The 19,681-nt window shown below is 38.0% G+C and overlaps 1 protein-coding gene across 1 annotated transcript in view; it reads right to left on the minus strand.

Annotated features, from left to right (window-relative positions):
- The window catches only part of LOC140235243 (ryanodine receptor 2-like), a 125,646-nt gene that overhangs the window by 58,610 nt on the left and 47,355 nt on the right, over positions 1-19,681 (minus strand). The window contains exons 33-46 of the mRNA XM_072315278.1: positions 14,648-14,728; positions 13,668-13,756; positions 13,202-13,258; positions 12,796-12,867; positions 12,240-12,426; positions 11,426-11,496; positions 10,756-10,821; positions 10,129-10,208; positions 9,463-9,566; positions 8,887-8,944; positions 7,915-7,991; positions 6,944-7,023; positions 6,055-6,153; positions 3,664-3,947 (exon numbers count right to left, since the gene is read on the minus strand). Coding sequence (XP_072171379.1) covers positions 3,664-3,947; positions 6,055-6,153; positions 6,944-7,023; positions 7,915-7,991; positions 8,887-8,944; positions 9,463-9,566; positions 10,129-10,208; positions 10,756-10,821; positions 11,426-11,496; positions 12,240-12,426; positions 12,796-12,867; positions 13,202-13,258; positions 13,668-13,756; positions 14,648-14,728 — 1,405 coding nt within the window. The remainder of the gene's footprint in view (positions 1-3,663; positions 3,948-6,054; positions 6,154-6,943; positions 7,024-7,914; positions 7,992-8,886; positions 8,945-9,462; positions 9,567-10,128; positions 10,209-10,755; positions 10,822-11,425; positions 11,497-12,239; positions 12,427-12,795; positions 12,868-13,201; positions 13,259-13,667; positions 13,757-14,647; positions 14,729-19,681) is intronic.

The raw sequence follows: 19,681 nt of genomic DNA on the forward strand, positions 1-19,681 counted from the left end.
CATTGCAAAGTGTATGCAGAGTAATCAGAAAGAAACATACACTGTACTGATAGAGGTCATATCTAGTGATCCATCATGCTATATATTTAGATGGTTTTTGGTACAAAGGCAACCATATATGGTAATCAAATGCAGTGACAATGCCATATATGGACTGAAACAGTGTAGAATATGCTATTTCCCATACAAAAGATAGGGTATGATAGCAATTATTACTCAAGGGGAAGGGATTGTAGCTGCGAGGTTACTGACCAAAAGCCTGTTTGTTATATCATATTGATTTATTATCTCCATTCAAGATGTACAAACCAATATGGATTGTGAGGCGATGACATCACTGTCTCTAATTTGCATATATGTGATTGTGACTATCAAAACCAGTTTCATTAAAACACATGAAATTTTGGGAATCCGTACCTTTCTAGTTGTACAGTACATCTGTATGTGTGAATCTAATTATATTTCTACTGTTTTGTTCCTTTGATAAACTACAAATCTATCATAAAGCTTACATGACCGACTAAGGGGTAGATTTTCACTTTTGAAAAGGTTTGATACATGATTTATATGAACATGTGTTTGTTTTATCATACTAGTAAACATTTTACACTTCTTGAAGTCCTCTGTGATTGACTTGTTAAAATAAAGGAGAGACTTTCAGGTGTTTCAAAAACTAACCTCCTGCCACTTAGCACATGAGGACTTAAACTCCCTGTTAATGTATCATTCTTGTGTACACATTGTAAATATCACTGAATGTCACCATGCTTACATGAATAGAAGTGTTGCAGATGGTGGCTATAGCGTTTGTGAATACAGACTGTTGCTATCAGCTGGTACACACACTATCATTACTAAAAGAGAGACATTGTGTGCTTACGTCACCAGTCCTTGACACACAAATGGAATGATTAATGAATACAAACTCCTATGCTATGCCTGTACATGTATATTTACAGTGTATGTATATGAATGCGCACACTGCACATATTGTACTAAGCCATCCATGCAGAGCACATTGATTGAACACACCCTCGTCTGAAACCATAAACATGTGCAGACACCACATCCACACACAAGTCTAATACACATCTCCCCACTCCAATCAGTTCATCTTGACACCTGTCAAATTTACCACAAATACATGTGTGTGTCCTACCACTATCACAGGACTGCCAACTCTCAAGCAATCACATATATAAATGTAGCATGAAACTCTTGCAAATTCCTCAAATTTTAACTGTCTCACTCTGATGAAAAATTCTCAAGCTGAACCCCAAAAACAAAAAGTAAAAGAAAAAAGAAAAAAGAAAGAAATGTCCCCCATATCCCCCCAAAACCACTGATAATATTCAATATGACTAAGCCCAAATGTGAGATTCTTCCACAGGCACAAGCTCTCACTATGTATGTGTACTGTTGAAATCTTTACTGACGTATGCACCAGAATGCACCATATACCCTGTTGAGGACGGACAGATTTTGCTAAAACACACATTTCACATAGACACCTGCCCAAGTATACTCGGGACTCATCCTCAATGGGTTAAAACGTAAAATTGTCAAAGCCCCCGCCAGTGGAAAGGGGGGGGGGGGGGGGGGGAGACACTTCCCTTCCACACCATCCCCAATGCCCCCCCTCCTCTACCACTACCACCACCGTCATTTTGATTGACTGTGTTTGTTGCTCACATCGTAGGGGCGCAATGCTGCAGAAATCATGCACTTTGTTGTCATTTAATTGGCCCCTCTAAATTTTACTTTAAATCCTATATTGGGTAAAGATCAGATGGAATTGGCTCATTTCATTCAATCTGCACAAAAGCAATGAAGAAATAAAAAAAAAAGTGCCAATGTGAGAGGATTAAAGAACTTCACTTGACTAAAATTTGTTGCCAGTTTATAAGAATCACTTCAATTCAATGATTAAGAGGCTTTTGAAAACTTTAAGACCAAAGGGACCAAAAATATGTGAAAACCAAAATTCTCAAATGAAAGGGTTCTTGGTTTGTTTGTTTTTTAATCTATTCTATGAAACACTAACAAATGAAAACTTATAAATTATGACAAAACAATGCAAGACTGAACAACAGAAATACAGTTTCTAGGACTTGATTGGCTGTAATGTACATGATCAGGAAATGCAGTTTACACCATCACTGTGGAAATAATGTTAACATCCCAAGTATGTGAAAACTAAGAAATGAAAACTGTTTTTCAGTCTATCAGCCAACAGGACATATGCATGAGATAAAAATAAATCAAAACTGGTTCTGGAGGTCTCTTCATAAAGAGTCAAATATGAAGAATCTGTACTTCATATTTACACTGGTCAGATTAAATAGACATGTCTACTGGGTCAAAGAACATGTGTGAAGAAAATCAGGACTATAATGTTAATCCTTTCCCTACCAGATGCTGAAACTGCCATAGACTTTGCACATCATCCATTGCAATCCAGGGAGTGATGGGTTAATTAGTCTGTGACAAGTTTTGGAGTTGTGCACTCTAGGAAGATGGTTGACACGTGAAAAGATGATCACAATCTCTTGATCTGTGGCTCACAATTCTCTCAAGTGAATCAACCTCTTTCTAATCCAGGCAAAATAGGACTGAACTCTGTGTGTCAATTCAAATTTTTGCGCACCGATGTAATTTTAGCAGTCAGAACCCTCTGATACACATTTAAGAGGGTAAAATCTAGATGGACCTCGCATTCCTATCCACCAGCAAGCATGTTGGAATACGTACAAGTGTTGTCATATGTATAGGGTCTCGCGAGATGTGTGTGTGATTGACCCATACTCCATGGTGTGTGATACATCTATGAACTGTCATCTGCAGCTCTCATTTCTATGTGTGATAATTCAGTGCCTTCAGAAACATGACTACAGGCGAATTCCTTGCAAGAGTGAAAGCCCTCCAAGGGTCATGACTGGATTGTTACATAAAACATGTTTCCTCCAGAGTCATGTCACATATCTTCTCAGTTTGCAGAACAATAGACAGAGTCAAATTCATCATTTGCAGACCCAGATATATTATGTACATAGAGAAAAGAACATATTTAAAGTGTTGAAGAACCCATGACTTGCACTCAAATGAAGAAACATTGTACCTGCGTACCAGCAATACATTCTACACATTGTACACTGTTACAACAGAAACATAACAGACTGTAAATCATGTACATACTATGGATTACACCCTCTTCAAAGAGGAAATATCATTCACAGAATGAGATCAAATCAATTATTTCACTCCTTGGCACTTACTGGTACATATACTTTGGAGCACTTCAAAGCTTCAGTGAAGACTCACTTTTTCTTAACATTCAATTAGTACCTCTTGGAGGTGTATTTTTTCAAAACAGATAAAAAAGTGGCACCATACAAATGCTGTGAATCATCATCATCACCATCATCGCATAAGAAATGCCACGTCTGCATCAACATACACTGAAATTAAACACTATCACCCTTTCTCACACCCATGCACACAAAGACAAACACATCCTGCCACATTACTGATACAAGCACAAAAATATGACATACACTAAATAAACAGCAGGAACATCAAGACACATTGATATATTGATATCTAGTGGTGCCCTCCACAACAACAATCACATAGAGAGAGAAATCTTTCACATATGAGACTCACCCAACAACATAGAAGGAAAACTTGAAGAGCTTGAAGACGAGGACGAAGACAAGCTTGATGCAGGAGAATGAGATTCGGAGCAGGGACATGCTGCGGATCTTGCTGATGTTGTACTGGGAGCTGCTGAAGAACTCGCCGGTCAGCCTACGGATGTTGGACGGGCGAATGCCCCGCACCGCCCACACCAGCCAGCTCTGGGAGTCCCGGTTGGCGCCAACCGTCAGATTCATGAAGATCTCCGCCAGGCTGTCCCCAGTATCACTGATGCTGGTAGCATGCTGCATCTGTTGGAGTAAGGCAAGAATGGTTACTACATGTAAAACTCAGGGGAATTCATTACCTTTCCATGACCATTCACAGGAACATTTGGAATATACTGAAAACTATCTATTATCAATGAATTAGATAATTCACACTCTGGAACTGAATCCCCTTCTCTGTTGTTTAGCAATGCAAGCCTTGAGCCGTTGGAGGTGAACGTATTGTTTACAACATAACCAAAATATAGACGTATGACAGGTGCATCACAGTACTTCCACACTTTAAGGTCATGTACTGAGTTTTCTTATTTATCCAAGGTACAGTGTGTACTGGCATTGGTCTTCCAGAGGGAATTATCATTGTCCCAGCATTGCCAGGTACTGTATACGCCATATATTTCGCGAGTCTAAATTTCCGCGAATCGGAAATTCCCGACGATTTCGCGAGAGGTTAAATTTGCGATCGTGGAGTCCTGTACACACATACGTCACATTCACATTGGGATCAGAGTCAATATTTTCGTGTTTCTTTAATTTCGTGAATAGCACCTGACTCGCGAAGTTCGCGAAAATAAAAACCTCACAAAATATTTGGCGTATACAGTACCCATTTCTACACCTGGTTTTTTAGGGACATTGTGGGTAAAAACATCTGATATCCAAGGATGTAAGCCCTTGATGTGAGCACTTGAACTCGGGACCTCCATTTCTAAGGCAAGAGTCTTATCCACTATACCACAGTGCCCCCAGGTCTGTGCACTTTTACACTGAACTCAGTATTAGATCTAATCATTCAGTTTGGTAGAAAGAGATACTGGAGATCCTGACAAGCTGATTACTTCTGAACATATGTATAACCTGAGAAAGGATAGAATATGTAGTGTTATGATCCAACATATCATACCATCTGATTATGACATTGGAAAATAGCAAATGTTTCCTGAAGTAGAGTAAACTTACAGGGTACAGCCCCAAAGTACTCTACCCAGTTAGGGAAAAAGGGGGTAGGGGAGCAAATCATATTTGTACTGTATACCACTAAAATATCCAGGAACATGGAATAATCATCCATTACTCACAATATACGAATAATTTATGAGTTGTGAGTGCATAGGGCACGAATATCGCACGAGGCGCGAGATAAGCCACTGGTCTATTCAACAAGGCGCGTAGCGCCGCGTTGAATAGACCAGTGGCGAATCTCGCGCCGAGTGCGGTATTACGTGCCCCAATGCACGAACAAAATCATAAATTATTCGTTTTATACAACACCTTGTCCACAATCACAGTACTAAATTAGTGACCGCTAACTCAGGAAGGCCCAAAAATAAATGTAACAATTAGGCCGAGAATTGTAAATCACCCTGTGTACTGCTTTCAAACACTCGTCATGATTCGACCACACAGTCACAGGAATCACAAACTCCGCAGGGTCTATACCAGGTACCCATTCTACGCTAACGTTAGATCGAGTTAGGCCTGACTGTTAAGCCTACCTGAGATGTCGGTAGATCTAGTAGTAGGTCTAGACTTTCTCTATTTCCAAAAATGATTTTGTATAAAAACACAGAAAAATAATCAAATTACGGTTTCTCAACTTGAAATGAAGTCTTGATTTTGGGATCACTGTGGTCTACGTAGCAGATCAGAGTCAAAACTAAAAACACAGCAGTAGGTAGGCCGCAATACATGCAACTAGGTAGGTAAAGTAGCTGCGCGTACACGTTAACGTTGCAGTACTCCGCCGCGACTGGTCTGTTTACCGGCAGCGCATCGCAGCGCAGCCGGCCAGCACGTACAATGTAGTTTGCTGGCGCTTTGCTGCTGTGAGCCACAGAACTCTGTGAGCGGCCATGCATTACTAGCCCCCCACGAAGCCGTGCTATAGTACCTCCGAGCCGTGCAATAGGCCCATGCCAGGGGCCTATTGTATGGCTGTCACTCTCAATGAGTTTGGTAGGTATTTTCTATTGAATGTCATGTGACATGTTCTTGGCCAATCACAATTCGACATCATTCTGAGGTGTTGTATAATTACATCTATGCTGTGCTTTTCTAATGGTCTTCATTCTCCATTGAATAGCTTTACCCTTTTGTTTCAAATTCAAGAGATGCACATTTCCCCCCGTACCTCAAAGATGGTGTCTTCACAGAAGTTGACAAAGTCCTCCAACTTTTCCTTTTCACCTCCCTCATTGACCACTTCATGCAGAAACTGCTGTTTGGACTCCTGTGTTTGACAACAGACACAAACAAACAAAATACACAAGGTTGGTCATGCAATGTACTTGTCCTTTAACATAGTTCATAGTTCAAAAAGGAAATGAGTAATTCCTTCATACACTGATGGCCAAAGGCACCTTGAATATGAAATGGTCACTAAGTAAATATGCTTTCATAATGCAAAGCTATTGATGAATCAAAAGTCAATTCATAAGGAGCTTCACAGAGTTAATGGAAACTTGCATCATCAATGTATAAAGAAATGATAAATATGCACTCTATATCATACATATATCAGTGAAATAACCTCTGAATACTTCATGGATGTCTAATACTTGTACAAGGCCCATCAAGGGTTCAGGAAAATCAGTAACAATACTATACATAGAAACTACAACTTGTCTTTAAATGAGGTGTTTCTTTTCAAGTAGTTGTTGTGAACAGTGATCATCTACTAAGCTTAGTGTACCATATCACTGCCTTACACCACTTAACATTAACACAGAGAGAGAGAGAGAGAGAGAGAGGATTTATGGGCTTTCTTTTGTAAAGCAACATAAATTTGTAGAGCCTTGGATATATGCAGTTAGAGAGAGAGATGTTACAGATGTATGGGTCAAAAGCGAATGGTGAGCATGAGCCAGATTCGGTCCACAGCTATTGTGTACCTTACAATCATGACAAGAATCCTTCATTCACATGTACATCCAGAACAATGCCATACATTTGGGGTTCTTTTCATACAAAGAGTAGTATCTCCATGAACTTTGAATGACCTTTCACAGAAGAAGAAATACCTTGATTTGTGGCTTCTCCCATTGTGCCTTGTGTGACTCGGTGATCTTGAAGTACACTCTCTCAATTCTTCTGCTGCTACCTATGGGTAAACCAAAAAACACAAAACTACATTGTACACTGAGGTCTTCCCACATCAAAAGAGAACTGACAATATTTACTGTTTTACTCAATACTTTCATTCCTTATTTTATATACACATATGAAAGGTTTGAAAAATAGCTTTGTGAAGCAAAGAGAAAGTAAATTGATACTAGGTAGCAAATTGCAGCTGTACAAGCTACCAACATTCCATCAAGTGCTGGGAACAAATTTTAAACTGATTTCTACAGCACTTTGAAAACAATGTCTACTTACAAGTCTGCACTCACTGAAATGTGAAAGTTAGTCTCATTTTGCAGACAGGGACCTGCTTATTGTGATGAAAATATTTGACCTGGAATCATAATTTTGTGTGTTGACCATGACATTACATTGCCTATGTCTTTGAGTGACAATAATATCACCCTTATCTCCTGTCTGTGAAGTTGAAGGTGCTAGTACTATGTACAGTCGTATGTAGTGAAAGTAGGCTTAAAGGTCTTCTGACAAGCAATTTTGGTTCCATCTCCATGGTGACTTCTCTTGATGACATCATGACAGACAAGAGAGTTGTTTTTAGGGGCAGAGCACAGATGGTGCAGAAAAAAAAAAGAGAAAGAAATAGAATGATAAAAACCATATTGATCAGACAATGCCTGAATTGTAAATGTGCAGATCTAGTCATATCAGCAGAAGCTAACATGTAATAGACGTCGTAGGACCTTTATGCTTTTTGAATCTCTGCTATCACCACTGACAAACCTGTTTTGAATAGAGTATTAATAGCAGGTCACGCAGTGGTCCTGGGAGGGTTGTCAATTATTGAAATATATGTATATTAATACATATGATATATACATGTTGTGAAATAAAATTATTTTTGAAAACATACCCATGATTTCAATTCGTCCAAGGTAGGGCTCAAAGTATGTCAAAAGACTCTCGGCCTGCAACAGGAACCGCTCTAATCTGTAGGAGTCAAAAGAATGACATGACAAGACATAAGAATGAAATTGAGGTAACAGACAAATTAACTGCATCTACACTATCAAACTTATACAAATATTTGAATCCTGCAATATGCATGAGTACAAACTTTACACATGACAAGATGAATAAGTTCATTACAATTTACACTCCAGAAGATGAAGAGGGTAACATTTACCAAGAAACTGATTGGGTAGTGTCTGATACACTTTTTTACTGCTGGTGTAGTTCATGTTAGAATAAAGGATGATCAAGTGTACCATCAAATTTGGCAGACCTATTAAGGCTCTTTTTTGCTTAAATGTCAAAATATGATAACTGGTGTCATTTCAGAATCATAACAATTGTACATTGTATGCGATAGGTAACATTTAGAAGATATGACCACGACTACCTTGTTTCCTTTTTTTTTTTCAACATGAAACTGCATAAATGCATAAATCAATCAATGTCACGCACATTCATTGTTACACACTGTCAGTGTAATCTAGAATTTAACCTGCTTCTAGTGTTCTTGCATGTCATAAACATAGTGTCTTATTAGACTTAGTTTTAGATTTAAACTTTCATCTATGCCATCCCACCAATTTGATACAAATAAGACAACTCCTATGAATTATGAATAAAGGAGAAAAATAGCATTTGCCACAGCAATATATAATAAGCCAGTTTACAGTTCCACTTTGTGCATGAGCAGAAAATGATCATTTGTGCAATCAGTCATATTTGTTTTTGAATTCACAAGTCTAATGGATAAATTGTTAGAAGAAAGACAAAGCAACAAGAAAACAATTTCAAATGACAAATTTGATAGAGGGCCAAACTGTGGGTATGGCTGACAAATTCCTCATATCAATCTCTGAGGTGGTGGTCTTACCTTCTGTCATTGGGCATGTGGTCAGCAAGATTGGTAAGCAGAACAGCGAGATTGAAGCCTGTGTGAAAACAAGATTTCAAAGCAAACACATTAAACCTTGGTTCTTATTGACACCAACAGCTTTGACCCATTTAATAAGCAGCATATGTATAGTGTCACATTGTGCTAAATATCAAGATATCTGATTGGCTGTAAACAGTCACATGATCTTTATGAACTTTGATAGGTTCATTGAGTGCACACTGGCACTGGTCCAATGGTCCGCAACTAGTAAAAACCACTGTCGGACCAGTAACTTTTTCTGGAATGGACTAGTAAAAAATGGAAAAACCAGGTACCTACTGGTCCGACAGACAGGTCCAGCAGAAAAAAATGGGTTAGTGCGCAGCTCTGCAAAAGTCAAAGCACAGCCGTTACAAAGAAAAGCAATTGTGATTCTAACTATTGGATTAAGGCTAGTGTAATGAGATCCTCAAAACTGTAATAAACACAACTTTATCGACTATCATGATGGTGAACATCAAGCACTTCATTTTCCATTACTAGAGGTAATCTCTTGTCCTCTCAAGGGCTTACCAATGTCCTGAGCTGGTCCATGGAATCTCTCTGTGAACTCGTTGAAGTCAATCCGTCCATCATTGTTCCTGTCAGCACACTTCAGCAAATACTCGATCTCATCTCTGCAGAAAATGAAATCATTCAGTCCTCAGTTGCTAGTTGAACATTAGCACAAGATTTATCACACCTCTGTTTCTCGACTAATATCAAAATAAACTTGGTCATTCAATATTGGTTCCTCACAAATTTTGAGGCGAATACATGAGCTTAACATCGGAATTTGTTTCATGCTACTTCAAGCATTATACAGAACATATGCAGTGTTTCATACGTTTTGGTAAGAAAGCAGGCTAACCCGTACTTTTAGAGCTTGATTCTCCATAAAATGGTGCATGAACAGCTATGTTTTCTTATGCACACCATGCTGGGAGAGGTGGATTTTCCTCAAGAAACCCACTGCCAGTAGAACTGATGTAGACAATCATATTGTAATATGAAGTTCAAATTTTGACTTTGTTGAAATAAAATGCTGCAGAAAGAGACAAGAGGTTTGGATGATGTTCTGTCATGAAGGCACCTAATGAAATAAATTTATTTCACTGGATTAGTGTCATCCTATTGGTTAGTTCCATCTATGCATTCATTGCAGCTTCAGGACAGACTTAAGGGACAAGTGACACTCACTGGGTGTACATCTTCTGGGCTTCCATGGCCTTCTGGAATTCCTTGTGTGATATCCAGCCATCACCATTGGCATCGTACTCCTGATGCAGAGATAAGGTGTAAGGAAAGCTTTTTCAAGTGGTGTATCAGAACAAATAACATGTGAAAAAGTGTGAATGAAACAGAAAGAGTACTGAAATGTTAATTTGGTACTTTCCTAACAAGAACAAAGTTACATCATACCATCCTCTGTAATATTAGAAGGTAACATGTTAAATTTGCACTTACTTCAAGCTTACTGTAGTTCAGTTGGATTTGATGTCTTTTATCTATCTATCTATCTATCTATCTACATAATGTATCTATTTATCCATCTTTCTATACAAGATACCTACAATGTGAGTGTGTATGTTATAAAGCACAATTTCATAGTCATAATCTTATGGAAGATTCTGCAAACTATGCCACAAAAAATACTAATAACAAAAAATCAAAGTGTCTATAGAATATCAAAAGAGATGTATGTCATCAACTCTTTCTTATCTTCATCCTGGAGAACAACAACAACAACAAAAACAAGCATAAAAGAGTCATGAGAATAAACTACAATAGTGTGAAAGAAACTGACTGTACGACAGCTCAATTTACCCTGAAAGCTTCGCTGGAAGAGAGGTCTTTCAGTTTCAAAAACATGTCGAAGAACTTCAGGATCATCTGCAGAGAAAAGCAAGGAAACATTCCTATTTGAAACTACATACAAACTAGGAGTGTTCACTTTTGCAATTGGATAAGATTAAACAAGGTATTACTATAAGCATTCTGATCTGTAACTTTAAACCCATACATTATACATGTGTATTGTATCTTCTTATTGGAAAGAGATAATGGTGTATATATCTCATAATCATTGTGCATGTAGAAAAAGACTTACAGTGAAATTAGTCAGGTCATCATCAAATCAGCACAAATACAGTTTCTAACATGTTTGTTGTCTTAATATTTGCTCTTTCATTATCAATATCATCTCATCACTGTAGTCATCATCATTGTTGTCATCAACATATTATCAGCATTACTATTATTCTCAACATCATTATCATCATCATCATCATTACCATCAGCGTTATCATTACTCTTAATATCACGAATGTCATCATGATCAACGTCATAACAATTGACATTACCATTGCCATCAGTGTCAGTATCATTATCATAATCATTATAATCATCATCATCATAAACATCACCATAACCCTAATTATCTGCCCAATTATCAATGATACACTATCACATTATCTGAGCAAGAAACTAGCCTTACCTCAAGATTTGCGGAAGATTCCACTAGGGTGTCCACCATCTGCTTGCCAGTGGTACCATGCATCACATTACCTGTGCCAACAAGAAAGAAACATCGCCTACACATTAGAAGCTTCCTCTTATAATCTGACATATCTGGATGTTAAGAACAAATAAGCCCATGTAATAACAATACATAACATTCATGTAGAGTTCAAACAACCAGATTTACTCTAGAGGAGTATTTTCAAATGTATTGTACACAACATTACTATACAAATCTGCTACTTGATGTATCTCTTGCTCTATGGATCATTTTTCTTCTTTTCAGGAAAACAAAAACAGGAAACAAATGACATTGTGGAAATAGTATTTATTCCTTTGGACACTTTCCCCCTTATCCCATTTTACACTGTTTCCCTACAACCCTATACCTTGTCCCTATCCCAACTGCACTTTGTCTGTACAACCTTGTATAGCTTTTATTTCCCCTGTTCACTCTGTTTGCCCCCACTCCACCTTTCTGTCCTTCATCCTTCATCAATCCTGTCTCTCCTTCATTCCATCCCATCTTGTCCCTCCCCTAAACCCAACCTTCTCCAACCACACCCTCGATACTCTCCCAAACTCCACCATGCTCTCCCCAACCAAAATCCAGCCACTCTTTCATCCCACCCCATCCCACCCATTATATCCCTGGCTACATCTATCTGAGTCCCGTTTTATCAAAAGATGAAATTGATTTTACATTTTCCTTACCACACAGGCTGCCATAGACTTACAGTTGAAATCAACTTTATAATCAATTTTAACTCTTCGTAAAACACGGCCCTGACCTTCCAGCATGCTGAGCAGCATGACCACCATCTCCTTGTGCAGGTTGAGTAGTTCTCTCAGCAGCTCCAGCTGGCTGGTGTCCTGGGACAGCTTCTTCTGCAGGTGGGCAAAGATGTGGAGGAAACCCACCACGGCATCCCACAGACGGCTGTGGGCCAGGGCCAGCTGGTTGCCTGCACATGGACCCTGTCGGCGAAAGAAGAGGGACATAAACCATTGAATATGAATATGACTATGCAAATGAAACATGTTGACAACAGACAAATACTTGGTCTGAACATGGAGAATCTCATCCAGTATTTTCATGAAGAAATAGAAAAATCCTGTAACTTACATGACATTTTGAAGAGCTACAACACAAATATGCCCTCAATATTAACATGTATCCAATACTCCTTAGTTTTGCAAATGATAACCTTTCTGAATGATATTTTAAAGTTCTCATTAAGCTTTGCACATCATCAGATCCCAACAGGCAACAGATGAAATACCATGTACTGCACGGCGCATACTAGGTTGGGAGACTGAGAGATTGGTAGATTTGTAGAGTCTTACCTGGATGTATTCTGTGAGAGAACTGAAGACCTGCTTCACTACCTTGAAGGCACGCGAGAAATTTTCTCTTCCCTGTCGAGAGCAAACAAGAAAACACGTTATTTCACCTTTGTCACGATAATACACCGCAATCATCAATAAAATTTGGAGATAGCAGATGAATGGGTACATGTAGAGGGTTCTTGATAAGAACAATGTGCATCATAACCTTAGGAAATGTGAAAATCTAGTTTGAGCATTACAACATCAACATTTGCTCTTAAATTGTCTTCTCTATCTCTTTAAAACAGAATGATAAACTGCCCAAAATCTTGTTGTTGATTCACTGATGGATTATGGGGCTGATGTATTGAAACAGAGATGTCTCACTTCATATTTCCTCCCTTGCTGAGACTCTGAATCTTACCTGAGCATCGACCACATCCTTGCCTGAATAGTGCCAGTAGAAGTCGCTGATTGACTCCTGAAATAAAGGAAAGATTGCATGTAAAAAAGAAAAATTATCTTACATTCTCATGATGGAGAGACGAAGTCACATGTTGAAATGTTTAAACTATGAGCTATAATCCTCTGCTACTGTGCTCCATACATAGTGAAGAAGCAAAGCAAAATTTAACCAGGGATTTTTTAAACAAAAACAAAATACAAACATACACATAAAAATCCATTCTGGCTATTCTTGTGGAAATAATCCAATACCGTAAAACCAGACATTTTTCGAATTTTGCGAGGAGCCAAGATTCAGGTAAGTAAAATGCACGGAAATGTTTTTGTACACAGTGCGTTTGTATGTGTGTGTGTGCGTGTGTGCGTGTGTGCGTGTGTGCGTTTATTAGTTTGTGTTTTAGAAGCTCTGTGGAATGCCTGCTCACCTGTAGCCTCAGTAGATAGTCCACGGTGCAAATGATGATGTTGACTGTTGTGTGGTTTCCAGTCTGAGTTCGCAGGTAGTTCTGGAATTCTGCACCAGAATCAGATCAAAACATTTGTGTCTCATTTATCTCTCTCTCTTATCTTTTCTTCAGGGTACAGGAAATAGACAAGGGAAAACAACATGACATCCCTGGTGACACATACAAATGTAAAGCACAGACACATGACATCTCACAAAAAGTCACACACAAACAAACATACACCTACTCAAGCACTCAGTGAGCAAATTATAAAGTACGCTAGTGGAAAAGAAAGGTAGAAATGCCAAGGATAAAAAATATGAGAAACATTGAAAACAATAACACAAGAAAAGTTCGAGTTTCACAGATCTCAGATACCATCATAAGAATTCAAAGTTTAGAGTGTATACAGAGTTGCAAGTTTTTGCTGTGCATGATCCCCTATTATAACAAATAGAAAACATACGATGAAAAAGAAACATAAAAGGCGTACAAACAAAATTGAAGGCTAGTAATAACTACATCTCATTAAGATGGTAGCATGACATCTTGTCTATCTTTATAGATGCTGGGCCAATAGATAGGACATTTTTACTATGGATGGTAGGTTACCAGCTTTTTTCAGCAACTGTCATCAGTCTGTCATGATTTTGCCTGGTGCCATGGTTTTTACTACTGTTGTCAAAGTATGTTTTTATCCAGCGAAGGCCAGGAAAATATGCTTCACTTGGCATTCTATGTTCCATCCAAATCATACTACACCTCTTAAGCAGCAGCTGACAGAAACTGGACAATAATGTTCCACACAAAATAAACTGACAAAATGTCACTGAATATTCACAGCAGACAATGGAAAGCATAAGTTACACCAAACAGAAACAGGTAGTATTCAAAAGAAAAAAAGCAAGTGTTAAATACCTAAGACTTGTAGAGTAATAAAAATGATGGCTGGTTCATACCTAAATTGTGTCCCTCACAGAGCAGCTGCAGAAACCTGAAAAGCGCACAAGTGAAGTCGGCATCGTGCATGGCTTTCTCACCTACAAATACAAAATAATACAAACAATAAATGGAACTTGTACACCTTATGCTACTAGAGATGTAAGACCACATTAATGGTGCTTCTTAGACAATACACATAACATAAAGCAAACTATTTATGATTTTGGAATTCAATTTGATATTTTTCTTTCAATGGCTATTTATCAATATATACAAAAAAGGAAAGTCTTTATACTCAAGTCTGAGCAGAGGATCACACATTATAAAATGTAATGAAATATCATAGATAATAATACCCTTAAGGAGGATTACAGACAAATCTAGACTTTCTCCCTGGAGTGTAAACATAAAAAAAAAAAACATGTTGATCACAAACTACTTGTTCTGCAGTAGCTTTTTGAAAAAAGAGCAATGCGGCAGTTCTAGCTAATGAAGTATACCTATCTTCATTTTAACAAGATAGAATAGAGAGACAAATTTCTTCAAACTCCTGGCTATGCAACTAATGAGAATGAAAGCAGTATGTTATATTGCAATGAATGCTGGCAGATAAATTAGGTAGATAAGAAGATCAGTAATAGATCAGGCAATTTCATTCCTGGAGGCAGAGTAAAGGCCGTGTCACACAAGATAAGCTCCCACTGGTCACCAACCTGCAATGACCGCTAATTGGGCATTGGTTATCAAAGTTAAAATGTTTGTTTCTCCCGGGGGGGGGGGGGGGGGGGGGGGTAGCAGTGTACAAAAGGTTGTCAGCTTGCATTGAGGTTGCAGCAAGCAGTTTTTAAAGATACTTGGCTTGGTTGTAAGTTGTTGCTTACAACAGCCCTATGGGATAAAAGAAGTGAATTCCAACCAGATTTTGTAGAAACGCCCTACATATTTCCACATTTTACTCAGATTTCGATAAGACAGGAAGGTGAGTGTTCTCTGACTGGTCTCTGACTGGTCTCTGACTGGTCTGTGACTACTGTATAAGCTATTATTTTTGCATTCAGATATTTTTTGTGAATGAGGAGGTGTTAACAGGCATTTTCGCGAGGTGATATTTACACGAAATGACATGACGCTATTGTAAATGCACGGTTAACCTACCACATTGTGACATTTTCACATGTTATTAAATTTGGGATCCAACTGTGATTCGCGAAATTCACAAAAACTAAACCCTCACGAAAATAACAGTAATCTTCAGTGGGCACTGGACATTTTCTTTGGTTATTAAGAAACTTGAGCAACTGCCTGGGTGCCCACTGGGTTTTATAACCAAAGCAACCAACAACCATAACATCTCATTTTGTTGTCAGTCAGAAGACTATGTGAAAAAAAAAAAAAAAACATACCACCTTGATGCACAGGACACTACACAGCTCAGGGAATCTTTATACAGGAGCTGCTACCATTTAAATAGAATTTCTATTAACATCACCCAGAAACATGAAAACAGTTTAAAATTTATTTATTTATCTATTTTCTTTAACGATAAGCTGCGAAAAAAGCAGCCAACCACACGTCAACAAACTGAATGTTGAACAGTTCCCTACCATCCCATGCATCAAGTTGCCCATCGCAGATTCTTACAAACTTTGGTATTGTGGCAATAAAATGGTTGCAATTGGTTACCACAAAGAATGTCCCCACTCCCCAGTTCTCGTGTGACTGGTGCCAGCAAAATATTTCCATATTTGGTGGATACTGCCCATTCGCAGTCACACAATTACCAAGCTGAAAGAAATGTTAGATCTAGGGCTGTTTTGCCAAAAAAATGCAGATACTGCATCCCATTCAGCAGCAAAGTTTACCCTTGCATGTAGTATGAACTTTAGATAGTAGAAATGCCTCACAACACACTACAGCTACAGAAACAGAATACTGTTTAACTGTCAAAATGCAATAACAGACCTGGCATAAGATGATTCAAAAGTAGAAAGAAATAATATGGTAATGTACACGTAAATGAATGAACACTGTATGTCACACGGCATTGCAAATGCAAGAAACAAGATTGGAAAGGAACTGTTAATGAATGAGACTGAGTGAGGTCATATTTTCAACAGACGTCCATATCACAGAAAGTGCAGATGTGAGATGCATGAAGGACAAATGTGAGATAATCATTTATTCTAAATTTGTGTCATCTAATATGAGAAACTCTTTACTCATAAAATCTACACAATATATATTTTTTTCTCCTTATCATACACTTACTTTACATTGTGCCTGGATTTTTGTCTACAGCCACAAGTTCAATGATTAGGTTCCACAAGGGTAGAATTTCATCTGTTTATTTCAAATTATCAATGCTTCTCCATTACGTTACTAACATTCTGTGATTTTCTTTTATCATTCTACACCCTATCTCTATAACATAGAACTCATGAAAAACATAACCAAGCTTTGCAATTCCCTACCATATAACAGTCTTTTTCATACTGCTGATTTAATGAAAACATCAATATGCTATCAAGCACATTAAAACTTTCTAAATGCCTTGTAAAATCATTCTCACAAATCATAACAAATCAATGGTACATTACTATCTCTATTCTCATTCATAAACATATCAATGCATTATTTTCCAACTAGCTCTCCGAGAATAAAATTATTGAACAGAAGCAAAGAAGATTTATGTAATTTGGTGTCTGAAAACCTAAAAAGCAGACTCAGAATTTCCCTCAGTTTCTGGATGTGTGGCAGTGTCTCTTGCATTTTGTAATTACCTGCAGACTATCACTACTGCTTACACAGAGGGAACAAGAACCAAACTTTGATGATTTCTTTGGAGATCATTTATACAATGTGATATGCAAAAACCTTAGTGCTAAGGAGGCTAAATTAGAATCATCCAAAAACAATTCCTCCAGAATGATTAATCACCCCCTCCCCTTCCCCCCCCCCCCCCTTGAGAAAAAAAGATGCATCATGTTGATATCATCATGGAAAATGGGCATTGAATGTCTAATATTAAAAAAAAAATCTTGCCTACTTTGACAGATCCTTGCAATACAATATGAAAATTGCAAAGTGACCTATACAACCCACTGGAATTTCTGATATATACAGCACCACTGACATGTAATAATAGCAGTGCCCATACACTGTAAATGACACAAATTAAGAGAATGAGTCCCTCAACTGACATTCCTACTCCATGGAAGTACATTTTACCCTCCAATCAAAACTCCCACATGGATTACAACCAGCATGTCCCTACAAAGTCATACTACAAAGTCAGAATTCTTTTATCTTTCTTTTTTAGATCGTTAGTGCATGTCTATGTGGATGGTGCTAATACAGGCATGATGATTATTGCTGATGTCACATCGCACATAAAACTTTGTTTGCCCTATTCAAACACAAACAGTCAGAATCAGATATTTCCAAAAGTAGGAAGTGTAAAATAGAAAACAAACGCATGCACATGCAAACGACTCCAAGATGGAAAGAGTTAAAAAAACGTACATTAATTGCAGCAAAGCCAGCAGTTATAGGCAAGTGATTAGGTTTCAGGTGTTGTGCGGAATCATCTTTCAGTAGTGTTTGCAGTGTGTAAGAGTGAAAACAGATACAGTCCAGTGTGTATTATGATGCTTTGAGTGTATGAAATTACAAGAAAATAACAAGAGAAGCTGTGAAGTGAGATTATTCAGCATTGCCAATCTGACAAGTTCTAGAGATTTGAAGGTAGAGTAGTTGGTCCAGTGATCAGAATTTACCTGGTCTTAGGTCATCAGAGCCTGTTTACGGTTTGCAGGGTACACAGAAACATCGGGGTGAAATAGTAACAATGGAGTAAAATAAAATTAAGAAAATGAAAGTTTTATGATTTATAAGTATACATTCGTCTGTACAAAGTAAATCAAACAAGCATAATCTGTATGGAGGATCACTGTTAATAAACTGGACACATGCTCTCTGCTCCTGAAATAGTCTAGCAAACACCACCACAACAACAACAACAAATAATTACCTTGACATTCAACTATAAAATAAAGCTGGTAAAGTGTACCATCTATGCCTACATTAGACCACCCAGTGTGACTTCTGTTTAGTATGACATGAAACTTCACCTGATCTGTCTAAAGTGAACGGTATTAGACACTTCAAAAGCTTATAAAAGGAAACAAGGTTAGATCAACACGCGTGAATGGAGGACATCGGACTCCTTGTAAACATGCACCTGGGAATCTAAGTCAACCACATTGATGCTTTTCATGAAAAAGTGTAGAGCATTGAGGTGTAATTAGAAGCATTTGGTGGTCCTAGTAAACATAAGAAAGAATTCTCCGGTGGTTTGTAGAGATATTCTTGGGTTACAAACAGCAAGTACTTTTTTGTGTGCAAGTGTGTGTGTGTGTGTGTGTGTGTGTGTGTCCAACAGAGTATTATGCATAATGGACTGGAGAGATGGGAAAGTGAAAGCTCCTATTTTATACAATGCTATGGAATACAATGCTACTTGTATGTAGCTCAAAACAGCCACACAAGATTTAAAGACTACATTCCTACAGAGACAGTGCAGTGTTTGACTGCCAAAGTGTCTATTTTTGTGAGATTTGATACTAGCAGTGATGTGATCTTTTGTACAGATTCTACCCACTCTTGACACTTGGAAACCAGTGTAGAGGGTGTGTTTAGACATGTGCACTGTTATTTGTGCCCTCTTCTGCAGTTTCTATTCCTAAAAAAACAAAAAAACAAAAGGTATGATGGCACACTCCTTCAGGCAAGTTCCCCTCACAACAAGCATGAATGTGACAGATTCCTTGTATAACACACACAACTTTCAGTCACACAAACAAAGTGAAACAAAAATAAAGTGACTGTTTGACAAATAAAAAATATTTTTCCGGCATAATAATGCACTCTGGTGGTCCCAATGACTTCCTCCCTTGACAGTGCTATTTACATGACACCATGATAGAACAAATCTACAATGTATCTGAAGGTATCAAGAGACTCTTGCGACCAATGCTACTAGACAGGCTTTA

Source organism: Diadema setosum, chromosome 1, assembly GCF_964275005.1.
Source record: "Diadema setosum chromosome 1, eeDiaSeto1, whole genome shotgun sequence".
Classification (NCBI taxonomy): domain Eukaryota; kingdom Metazoa; phylum Echinodermata; class Echinoidea; order Diadematoida; family Diadematidae; genus Diadema; species Diadema setosum.